General features: G+C 37.7%; 1 protein-coding gene and 1 long non-coding RNA gene across 4 annotated transcripts in view; both read left to right on the top strand.

Moving 5' to 3' along the window:
* Window positions 1-340: 340 nt before the first annotated feature.
* Window positions 341-10665, top strand: LOC141389077 (uncharacterized). Of its 2 annotated transcripts, none has more exons than XR_012408980.1 (6): window positions 341-716; window positions 774-1049; window positions 1115-1168; window positions 1232-1560; window positions 1625-1768; window positions 10247-10665. It is a non-coding gene; the product is annotated as an uncharacterized lncRNA (long non-coding RNA). The 2 variants fall into 2 exon arrangements; XR_012408981.1 differs by having other exon boundaries at window positions 375-716; window positions 774-1053.
* Window positions 10666-12497: 1832 nt separating this feature from the next.
* The window catches only part of MTA1-like (metastasis associated 1-like), a 56619-nt gene continuing 56243 nt past the window's right edge, over window positions 12498-12873 (top strand). Inside the window, exon 1 of one of the 2 annotated variants that reach the window (XM_073960118.1) lies at window positions 12498-12732. In XM_073960118.1, coding sequence (XP_073816219.1) covers window positions 12705-12732 — 28 coding nt within the window. In that variant the 5' untranslated portion in view covers window positions 12498-12704. The remainder of the gene's footprint in view (window positions 12733-12873) is intronic. The other variant, XM_073960119.1, reaches the window with a different exon arrangement.

The raw sequence follows: 12873 nt of genomic DNA, 5'->3' as shown, positions 1-12873 counted from the left end.
CAATAAAATACCGGGAAACTTTAAGTATTTGTCTCCACAAACAAACAAAAAGAAATAAAAGTAACAAAACGTTCAACACTTGTCGAATTATTACCACTGTTTTTTTTTTTGGGCTAAAAATGTAGTTATAGCAGGTAACCTGTATGTTATGCGGTCAATAGACAAATAGCTCCTCCAAATCTTCGGAATTTTCCTTTTATACCGCAGGGCATTTCCACCATTTTCCTGCAATTTTCCAATAATTTGCCAAAAACAAAAACCATTATACCGAAATGGCTACTTTTTGCATAGTTGATTGATAAGGTAACTCCTGACTGAACATACCCCTCCGATTTTTTGTGTTGACATGGCAACACTTCCTTCTTCTCTACTTTAGTCTTTTTTGAGGATCGCATGATGTGAGGACACATCAAATTTCTTAAAAAAATTTGTTGCGGCAGAATCAACCACCCATTTTATTTAATAAAATGAACTACGTTGGTGAGTGTTGCATTGATCCTTCGTTTGGATCATGCTTCCTGATATAATAAACGGTACTAGGTTGGATACCGCCGACAACAGGGTAAAAATTGCCTACCCACGCAACAAAACTTCGCCCATTGCTGAGCGAAATTTGGAATTTGCAAAGGGCGATGTGCGTGTGGTCTTCTTTTTCCAAACGTGGGGAACTCCCACACCCTGGAGATTCCAAGCCGGGCATATTTAATCAGTTTCTGGTAAGTTTTCATATTGGTTGATCCATGTGGTTTTTAAGAACTAGCGGCACATTTCAGCGTCATTCATGCATTTGGATGTACTCACACATATACATGAACGTAGACTAGTAAAGTCGAGCGGTCGCCGTCGGCGTCGACAGATTCTTCACTAGTCGAATGTTTCAATGTATACTACCCATCATATTTACTACACCATCTGGCAACATTCTCACACTCCATTCACCCTGAATGTCTCATTCATGAAGAGGTCTAACAAGAAGAAGCATTTACAAATTTTCCATAGAGGAATGTAAACACACAAAACATTGGATGTAAAAAAATGTTTGCTCAACAGTAGGTGCATATTTTAATATTTCCATTGAGGTAACAATTACAAAGGTTTCTTTAATTTTTTCCAGTTCGCCCGACAGTCATTGTTTTTCTACCTCATTGGAATTGTTCTGGAACCCTTTGTGAGTATCTTTGTACAATTCTTTACATTTCCCCCTTTTATTCATTTCTGTTTCGTTTTGTAGGTTCGTTCGTTTTGTTGGGGACCTTCCGACCGGCATATACGTTAGATTCTGTACATTGAATGGAGTGATGGTGTCTTGTACTTAAAAGACAATTTGGTTCCTAATGGGCCAAAAGTGCAAAAATCGTATCACCATCATTTGCCCAATTTAAGGACAACAATGGATTAAACCATAGTGTGGCTTGTTTAAAATACTTCCACGCTATGTTTATGAGTGATGGAATTTCGTCTATGGGTGTATATGATTTAAGTAGGCCGTAGTAAAGTCTTAAACTACCTGCTTCCCATATACAGGGCTCTTTGTAGTCATCAACAAAAAATTATTTGCAAGTATAATTTTAATCAACATTGGTGTCGTTCTGATCACTACGATGGTTACCCTTTTTACTTTTAGATGCGGGCAGTAGTGTCAATTGAATGGCAGCTTCACTAGTCGCATACCTGTGTGGCCCATGTTCCGGGAAAGTGCGGATGGACATTTTACATAGGAACCCACCACTCACTACAAGGACATCTCATTAGGCTGGACATTTTCCAGGTACGTTCATCCCAGATTGTGTGTGTGTGAATAAAAGTGAATGTTTTTTTTATTCAAATGTTTGGGCCATACAAAATGGTTACGTATGATAAAGTCAAGTGTTCATTATTATATGTCTTCCTTTATCCAGTTTGGATTCTCCGAACAGATTTTTTTAAACGTTCCGATTAACATAAAGTTAAAAGCGACGATAAACTCCCAAGGAGGACAATCTTGGCATTACAAACTCAATTTTTAATGTCTTCCAATTGGCTTATTCTGCGTTTTCAGATCCATCCAATATAAATGAACGCATATAATAATGGCCCATAGACTTGTTTATTATTGATAGCGGTCCTAGAAAGTTTGGTTTTGAGCTTGAAATCGGTCTATAAAGACTGTTTACATGTAGGTTATAGGTGTATACATGCATTGAACAAGACAAATTTGTATAAGGCCGGCATGAATTACAACAGCTAACAAATTTTATTGAAAACTATTTGTCAGAGATAATATTGAATTATAAGGTCGTTCCAAAAATTTTCTCAGGAAAACATAAATACATTTTGAGAATCCTTTAACTTAGAACAAATTTGAATCAAAATGTAAATATAAGGTATTCAGAACGGTCGTAGTTCAGTTTTATTGCCGGTTTTGGATGGAAAGAAGTATTTTGTGGTAGCACATTTCAAAGTTTCAAATTTCATGGGTAGACAGACCTAAAACCAAATTTTCAAAAGAAGTAAAAATATAGCTGATTGCTGATATAAATGTGCCTTGGGTATGACGGATTCAATAAATAATTATGTTTTCATGATGGGTGGAATCATGGTGCAAGAAAGACGGTGATACAATAACACCAACTGATGTCTTCATTGGCTGTCAAAACATATTTTTAATCAAAAATAAATAACATATATTTCGTTCCTATAGAGAACATATGTCTGCAAAATCTTTATAAAAAATTCGCGACGATTATTTTACCATTTTCTTCTACCTTTCGTGGATATTGATAGAAAATGAAGACTTTGGTTGGAATTCGCTCGAATTCGCCTTTTGGCACACCTTGTTAGATTCACCTTGGGTGGGATATTCCAACTGTTTTTGTCAATAGACAGATTTGCTCGTAGACTGAAAATGGTTTGACTGGGGTACTAAAACTGCATTTTTGTGTCAATATATTAAAACTGGTAAGTGTAGACTCTAAATATGCATATGATACAGTATCATCCTTAGAAGGTCTGTGTATTCCCGACAATCAATAGGTGTGTTCGTTTACTCAACAATTTGCGCAAATTTGTACAAGCTCAGTAACTTCTTGCAATCGGCTAAGGTATTTTGGATTGTACTGTAGAGTAAACGAACAACATCCAGTAACAATTTGTACAAATTTTGAGTAAACGAACACACATAATAAGGTATTGATGGCAATTGTGCGATCATTTATTATATGACCATTCCCCTCGCTTCGTGGAAAGGTAAAAAAAAATAAAATAATTATGCTTGTGCAAAATCATAACCACGTTTTGGATAGAATATATTAACTTATAGTTAAACAATTATGACCATGTTTAAAAGTGGTATGAAAAGAGATGAATAATACCTTCGTTGGCCAATTGATTTTCGGGTTATTTTATGGTGATTAATACTCCCCACTTTTTTGGTGAAAACCCCAAAACCCTACATAGTGTTCGTACATCATGACTTGTGAAATGTTATCTTTATTATTGCCAATAGTTAGAACTATTAGGTAGTTGGAATCTAGCTTTTGCACCGGCCACTTTGGTCTCCCTCAGTACGCGTGGCACTGGTTCCTCTTCGCTACATATGTTGGAGCCATTTCAGTGGTTTGGTTTAGCTACACGGTCCTGGCTGTAGCCTTGCTAGACTTCACAACTACCTACAAATGTTCCAACTTTGTCTTTATCCGATAACCTCACAGTCTGGTGTTACATTTTTAAATCTTTAATATGGCAAGTGCCTAGAGGATTACCTTGCAGGTCTTCGATTTCGTAAATGTTATTACCAATGGGTCTCACTATTCTACATTTGACATACTTTCTGCAAAATTTTGCATTAATATTCTTTCCGAAATCGCTCAGTATGTGATTTCTTTTATAGACCTCTTGTCCTGGAACAAATTTTACAGTACGTGCCCGCTGATTGTAGCGCTTCGCACTCCTTTCATAGGCTTCATGCAAGTTTTTAGCAATCTTTTCTCGAACTAGATCCAACTTTTCTTTTCGATTTATTTCGCTAATCCTATGGTCGCACAAGGATTTAAGTTGTCTAGCCAACTTATAGTCGGTCCCATTCGTATACATTTCATACCCGAAAAGGGCGAAAAACGGTGTCACTCCCGTGGCTGTATGTATAGATGATCTCAGAGCGCACTCTATTTCAGACAAGTATGTGTCCCATTCTCGATGATCCTCTTCCAAATATGCCCGAATTGCGGCTAGCACAGATTGGTTTACCCTTTCTGATGCATTTGATTGCGGCGCGTAGGGTGCGGTTTGCAAATGCTTGATTTTATAAAGTTCGATCATGTCTTTAAATATTTTGGATGTGAACTGAGCCCCATTATCAGTATGTATGGTTTCTGGAACACCGAATTTTCTGAAAATTTCCTCAACTAGAAACTGCATAACATTGGATGAAGTAGCCTCTTTCATAGCCTTTAAGAAAACAAATTTGGAAAAGTGGTCAACCACTATAAAGATATATGCATTACCGCTCTTAGATCTGGGGTACTTCCCCAAAAAATCCATGTAGAGCTTTTGGAACGGTCGTTCCGTCACAACCTCGTTCCCTATTGTTGGTTGCATACTTTTATTTATGGGCTTAGTCTCCTTACAAGTTTTGCAATTGTTTATGTAGCGTTTCACCTGTAGGGTCATTTTTGGCCAATAGTAAAATTTTTTTAGACGATGGAGAGTTTTTGCAATACCCCCATGGGCAGCTGTTAACTCATCGTGAGCTTTTTCTATTAAAAGGTGTGTTAAGGATTCAGGGATCCATAATTTATATGGCATCTCATCTTCCAATTCGGAATCCACATCACTTTTAGTCCGTTTAAATATCAGTCCATTTTCTATTTTGATATCAGGCAGTTTGGATTTGCTCTTTTCAATATGCTCTAATAAATCTTTATACTCTTGACTTTCGAACTCTGCCGTCTCAAAGTCAAAGAGATCATCTACCACGTCAATATCTTCTACCACCTCTAAACGAGAAAGCATATCGGCCACCACATTCTCTTTGCCTTTCCTATGCTCTATGTCGAAATTGTATCCCTGCAACATAAGAGACCAGCGAGCGAGCCTACCACTTAAGTCTCTTACGCCCATCAGCCACTTTAAGCTGGCATGGTCCGTTATGACTGTAAACTTCATTAGCTCCACATAGGGTCTAAATCGTTTCACAGCCATAACGGCCGCCAAGCATTCCTTCTCAGTTACACTATAGTTGCGTTGGCAACTATTTAGCTTCTGGGAGTAAAAGGCTATAGGGCATTCCTCGTCGCTTTCTCCCTTTTGAAACAAGACAGCTCCAATACCGTGTTCTGAAGCATCGCACTGAATATAAAACGGTTTCGAAAAGTTTGGGTGCGTCAGAACAGGTGCTGTGGTTAATGCAATTTTTAGATTTTCGAAGGCCTCCTTAGCTTCTTTAGTCATTGAAAACTTGGGACCTTTTTTTAGGGTATCTGTCAGAGGGGCTGAGATGTTAGCAAAGTTCTTAATGAATCGGCGATACCAACCGGCCGTTCCCAAAAAGCTGCGGACGTCCCTCGGGCTTTTTGGTACTTTGAGATTTTTAATGGCTAACACTTTTTCTGGGTCGGTCTTTAGAACTCCCCCTCCTATGATAAATCCCAGATACTTGAGTTCCTTGAAACAGAACATGCTTTTTTTCAACCCGATGGTCAGATTAGCGCGCTTTAAGCAGTCTGCCACTTCGCTCAAAAGTTTTAAATGGGTCTCGAAATCTTCAGAGATCACCAAGAGATCATCTAAGTAAATAAATACATTCGATTTTAGGCGTGCAGGGATCACCTTATCCATAAGGCGGCAGAGGCGCTGTGCAGCGTTACACAGACCAAACGGCATCATTCTGAACTGATAGAGTGGACGACCAGGTACAGTAAACGCCGTATAGGGCCTTGACTCTTCGTCCAACTCTATCTGCCAGAATGCATGTTTTAAGTCAACGCTGCTGATATATACCGTTTGGTCGATTCTGCTCAGAATGCCGTCAATATTTTGAAGCGGGTAAGCATCTTTTATTGTCACCGCGTTCAATTTTCGAGCATCCAGACAGAACCTATTTTTCCCTGGCTTGCGGACTATCGTTGTCCTATTATTCCAGGCGCTTTCACTTTCTTCAATAACATTTAATTCTAGCATTCTGTCCACTTCCTCGTATACTATCTGTTGCACTGCAGGTGAAATGGGATAGTGTCTATCTTTAATAGGGTTTGTCCCATCGACCAATTTGATGGTATGTTTTTCTAAGTTTGTGTGACCAAGCCCCAATTTTTCAAAGGATGGAAATGATTCCACTACCTTTTGCAATTTTTCCATTTGATCCGATCCTAGGACATGCATTTCCTTCTTCCCCTCTGAATCACCAGCGAATTTGGATTGTATCTTCTCAATGTCTATTTCCTGTACTTCGATTATATCTGGAGCCAATTTAAACGCTTTCCAAAAATCGATTCCTAAATAGACTGGTTGTTCCAGATCAGGACACAAGTAAAAAGCTATTTCCTTTTCATAATCTTTATATTTCACTTTTATTCTTATCTTGCCTAAAATTCTGTGCAATTGCCCAGATGCTGTTCTGACGTTAGTATAATGAGATTCGGGTCCTATCTCCAATTCCTCTAACAACTCTCGGCATCCTTTTCCCAGTACAGAAACGGTGGCTCCCGAATCGAGCAAGCCTTTTAATTCTTTGCCTTTTACGTTTATTGTTGCATATGGTCTAGGGTCAGAAGTTTCGTTGTATCTTCTCACTGATTCTATCAACATCTTTCTAGCGAGTTTATTTTCCTTTCTTCTTTCTCTCAACTTCAAAAGTCGTTCGTACCTTTTGGGATTCTTGTAAAGTTTTTTGCCTTTCTGACATTCTGTTTCCTTTTCGGTTTCTGTTTGGTCGACCTCTTCTATCTCAAATATCCTTTTCCTTACAATCTCATAATTGGCTTTTCTAACTTCGATTGGTAGGTATTGTCGTATAGAAGCGTAATTTGAATCTTCTATTGTTGACGTTGTTGGTTGGACTGTACGGGTTGGTTTGCTGAACATGACTTTCCCGCCATCGTCATGTTCCTTCGAGAGTTTTCCGGATTACATTTTGGACACAAAGGGGCTACTGTTTTTGGATGACCACATCGGTAACAGAACAGTGTCCTTTGTGTCGATAGGCAATCCATGAAACGGTGCCCCGGTTTGCGGCAGTTCCAACAAACCGGCCCTGTAGAAACCTCAGCTACTTCTGGTACTTCTTCTAACTCGTGATAGTCGTAAAGTTCGTTAGCTATTTCGTGAACCCTAATGTTGCGATTAATGGGTGGTGGTATCTGCCTGACCTCTCGTTTTGAACATGCTTTTTCAGCCCGAATACACTCCATCCTTAAATGTTCAATAGAAGAGATGGACATTGGATACACCATCCTAAATATCTCACCTTTCAAATTATTCTTGACAATTTGAATAAATTCTCTTTCGCTTATGGGTTGAACTAATTTCGACCTTATAGTGTTTATGGATTGGAAAAAGTTATCAATATCTTCTCCTGGCTTGAGCTTTCTCTCTACTAACTCGCTCATAACTTCAAAGTTAGACCTAGTGTTGCAGTACCTGCTAAACAAAGCGTCTTTCAAAGAAGGCCAGTCTTTTACAACGTTAGTTTTGATCTGGAGCCAGAACCATTCATAAGCTCCTCCAGATAGCAATGACTGAAACTCGGCGTATATTTCTTCCCATGAAACCTTGTATTGTTCTTTTAAGTATTCTAAACGAAAGACGAAGTCTTCAACAGACATCCCAGAATGCCCACCATCGAATTTCAATTTAAACTTCTCCACTTTATTTGACCTATCAAAATTTGGACCGTGATTAGTTGGCATTGATTGTGGCCTATCTGGGGGTCTATTTGGATCTATTGTTGGTGGTGGTGTGTTGAAGTTGAATGGAATATTCGGTAGAGGATTTTGAGGAATGTTCTTTGCCCCTGACAAATTCTTAACCATATCTCCTAACTTCCCTATCGCATCATAAACTTTCCTCATTTCATCCCCGATGCACTCCTGTACTAACGGCCTAAGATTCAGTGACGCATTGTTGATGCTTTCATCAACCATTTGCCTTATGTTTTGGTTGTCATTGGAAGGCGTAGGATCTTTACTTGCTATATTCTGAGCTACCTGATTAACATTCATTAATGGTATATTGCTCGCAAAATTTTGACCATTTGTATTAGGATTTACGTTGGCATATTGATTCGAATTGGAGTTGATGGTTTGGGACATGTCTACTATGGACGCGTCCATTCCCAGAGGTTGGTTCACCATCCTGCCCTTATTATTCTTTTTCCTATATTTGGGTTTTGTTTGGACAAAAATCCTACTTGCATCGAAGGATGCTGTTCGGTTCCGCTTACTTCGACGTACTGTCTCAAAAGGATACTCTTCTGTCATTCGCAAAAACCTTCGTATCTGACAAGAACTTGGTGTTTAGAGCCTCAAAAATTTTATATAAAAAAAATAAATCAACGGAAGTTAAATCAAAAGGAAAATTTTAATCAAAAGAAGTCAAATAAAAAAATAATAAAAGTATATAAAAAAATAAATAAAAAGCATAAAAAAATAAAATATAATAAATCATAAATAGTACGTAAACATACAACGTGCAACCAAATTTATAAACGAACAAATAACACATTTTAGGGGTTTTACACAAGATGGGGTTTCATGAGGTGTGTGTTTTTTATTTTAATTTATAATGGATATGTCCTTTCGGTTATCAAGGCAAGCTAACAAATACATGACAATACAAAAAGGTTTAAAAATTTCTGTTTTCGAGTTTGTCTCGGTGGCTATTTTCTTCTTTTTTTTTCGAAAACGCTCTCACCGATAGGATTGTCAACTAACACCCGATTCTCCAGATCCTGGTGACTATTGCACAGTCCCTCGTCTCGAAAATCTCGCTATTTAATCTACACTAACAAAAAAAACAAAACAAAACAGGTCTTTCACAATACAAACATTGTTACACACAAGACGAACAAGCTATTGCACTGACCTACATGTAAATGGAAGTACTATCCTAAATATCCTATATACCTAAAACTAATATTGCACTTAAAATGTTTTCCACAGAAAACACGAATCAATATCGTTCCGGTTGATGGATATCGCGATAGCACTCATATCTATTAAAATCCCTATGGTCTATTGTTTTCGTGCTTGGATGGTATTGCACTTTTTCAATTTTCTTTGTTCATTATATGAACCTTTTTTCCGCTTGGGCGCCATCTGTTACGACTCCCTGTTAGTCGGCGCTAGAGGGGACCTTCCGGCAGCTAGCGGTCTCGGGTCTATGGTCCTCAACCCGTCCAACATCTCTAGCCCACAGGGCGAACACGAATTTGAGCTCTACATACACAACCACACTACAAACACAAAACACCTGCCTTGACAAGAGGGTAACGATGTTTCTCCCCCCCACATCCGCCCACCCAACCATGGTTTCCAAATCTCCTCCATACATAAATTTTATCGGAAACCCCACAAACACACACACTCACCTCATCACCTTACGTATTCCCCCTTTTAGACGAACAATTAAAACATATTAAATATTTTCTCTAGAAATCAACATATTTTACATTTATTTTTTTATAAGAAACCTTAAAACTAAGCAATTTGTTTTTTTTGTCTGACGTTTTAAACTATTATTTGAAAATCTAACACCAGCCAAAAATCGTAAAAATATCAAAAATGATCGTCGCTTTATCTACAGGAATTTAGAGCATATGGTCTGTCTTCTGACCACTTATCAATTTATAACCCTATCCTAAGTGAGCTCGCTTAAGACAGTCTAATTGACCAATTTGGCTTCACGCAAAAAAAAACTACTCTATATCCCCTTGAAAAAATCGATGAAATTCAGTTAATAAGACACTGGCGTTAAAATCTCTTACAAATGTGTAATACAATATCGGACACTCACAAAACACCACAACAATTAATATTAATAGTCTTTCATGATACTTATAAAAAAATATGGTTATAAATTACTGGCATAAAAGTGATAGTTTTAACATTTATGACTCTTAACGGATTTCTATTAAATATTCTTTTCCTTTTGTTAGCCAACAGATCCAAAATATCTGTGGCGACAATTATTTCAAATTGGATTTTTTTTTATGATTTCAAATATGGATATATTGGTAAATAATTAATTTATCTGCCTTTCTTATTTCTTGCAGGAAACCGCAACTGAGAGTGGATTACACATCAAATTCTCACATACAAAGGTTACCTGGGACGTCCTGTAGCGAATGGCAAAATTAACGCTTTTCTGGCCAAATACCTCTTTTCGGAACTTGTCCATCAATCAAGGAGGAACCGACCAAAATCTCTGCTACACCCACTTCACTTCGTCACGATTTGTCCAGAAAAGTGGTCAAATAGATCGTTGGATTTGGTACGCCCGGCCGTGGCTGGTAGTGGGAACACCAAGACTGAACGCTCTCCAGCCGGCAGAAAGACCAAAAGAAATATTTTTGTGGCACAATTCCCAAAATTGGTTTCCGTTTTGACACAATAAAATACCGGGAAACTTTAAGTATTTGTCTCCACAAACAAACAAAAAGAAATAAAAGTAACAAAACGTTCAACACTTGTCGAATTATTACCACTGTTTTTTTTTTTTGGGCTAAAAATGTAGTTATAGCAGGTAACCTGTATGTTATGCGGTCAATAGACAAATAGCTCCTCCAAATCTTCGGAATTTTCCTTTTATACCGCAGGGCATTTCCACCATTTTCCTGCAATTTTCCAATAATTTGCCAAAAACAAAAACCATTATACCGAAATGGCTACTTTTTGCATAGTTGATTGATAAGGTAACTCCTGACTGAACATACCCCTCCGATTTTTTGTGTTGACATGGCAACACTTCCTTCTTCTCTACTTTAGTCTTTTTTGAGGATCGCATGATGTGAGGACACATCAAATTTCTTAAAAAAATTTGTTGCGGCAGAATCAACCACCCATTTTATTTAATAAAATGAACTACGTTGGTGAGTGTTGCATTGATCCTTCGTTTGGATCATGCTTCCTGATATAATAAACGGTACTAGGTTGGATACCGCCGACAACAGGGTAAAAATTGCCTACCCACGCAACAAATTTTCATAGAAGAATCCAGACCCATGTGATGTTTTATGAATAGTCTAAATCAGCTATTAAGCTATTCAAAAATCCTCCACTGGATTTAATAAATCCAGTACAAATCTTAAAGTCAGAACAGAATCAATCGTCGCTTGCTTTGCTTGCTTCCCAAATGTCAAATTATGTGTGTTCGTTTACTTAAAATTTGTACAAATTGTTACTGGATGTTGTTCGTTTACTCTGCAGTACAATGCAAAAGACCTTGGTCGTTTACAAGAAGTTACTGGACATGTACAAATTTGTACAAATTGTTGAGTAAACGAACACACCTATTATAAAGGAATGCCTTTGCTTCCTAATGGGGAACGCAGGCGGATTTGCAAAGAGGCTCTAGCATTCCTTTATAATTTGACATTTGGGGAAGCAAGCAAAGCAAGCGACGATTGATTCTGTTCTGACCACATGAAAACGTCAAGAACAAACTTGGCATCACTTACACATATTCCATATGGTTGTTGTTTGTAACAAACTTGGCATCACTTACATATATTTCATATGGTTGTTGTTTTTAACAAACTTGGCATCACTTACACATATTTCATATGGTTGTTTTAACACAACGGTTCGGGCGCATAATGTCCGTTGAGTGACGCGTTGCAACAACCACATGAAAACTTCAAGAGCACACTTGGCATCACTTATATTTTTTCATGTGCTTGTTGTTTTTAACGCGTCACTCAACACAATAGGTTCGTTCTGATCGTTCATTTTACTCGTCAAAACAACAACCACATGAAAAAAGTATAAGGGAAACCAAGTATTATTTTGAAGTTTTCATGTGGTTGTTGTTTTTAAGGCCCCGGCACATACGATCCGTTGTGTGACGCGTTGAGCGTTGGAAACAACCACATGAAAAATGTGTAAGTGATGCCAAGTCTGTTGTTGAAGTTTTCATATGGTTGTTGTAACGCAACGCACAACGGACTGTATGTGCCGCGACCTTTAAGCTGAAAACCCATCCAACATTTGGGTAAAGTTTTGTGTCGTTTTGGTCGTTTTTACACTGTTGGACATGATGCCGAAAAATTTAAATTCATTTGAAATATATGCCGGCAAACATATCAACGCTGGACGTCGCCCTTTTGTTGTTTTTTTTTTTCTCAACGCCCAACACGAAATTTTACTCAAACGTTGGATGTGCTTTCACCTTTAGGGCTTCACACATTTTTCATGTGATGTTTCTGGAACAAAGCTATTATTTTCCCAATTGGTACCATTTTTATTAATTCCTCTTTTAATATCCATTCCTCTTTGATTCCATTTTCTCTCAGCTTCTTATGTCAGTTTGTAACAATCGATAAATTCGATAGTTTATCGATAATTTTCTAAGATGGCGACGAAAAAAACGCGTCTTGTGTGTGAATGTAATCATAACAAATTGTGATTTTTATTAATAAATGTGTTTAAAAGCGCCTAAGAATTGTTTAAAAACATTAACAAATAAATAGTGCATCAAATACATATGAAATTGTGTATGAAAATCAAATAAAAATGGCAACAAATATGTATCGTGTCGGAGGTGAGAATGTGAAGAAGGAAAAAATTTTCCATTTTTTCGCTTTATCTTTTGAATTGGTTTTCGTTGTGTCGGTTTGCGTATTCTGTTGCTGGTGTGTGCTGCTGTATGTTCGTGTGTTCTGCTCTTTGGCTTGATGATGAT

The sequence above is a fragment of the Musca autumnalis genome, unplaced genomic scaffold, assembly GCF_047663935.1.
Source record: "Musca autumnalis isolate F117 unplaced genomic scaffold, ASM4766393v1 scaffold_1, whole genome shotgun sequence".
Classification (NCBI taxonomy): Eukaryota; Metazoa; Arthropoda; class Insecta; order Diptera; family Muscidae; genus Musca; species Musca autumnalis.
Note: the sequence above shows the minus strand (reverse complement) of the source record. Positions and strands in the feature narration are given on the sequence as shown.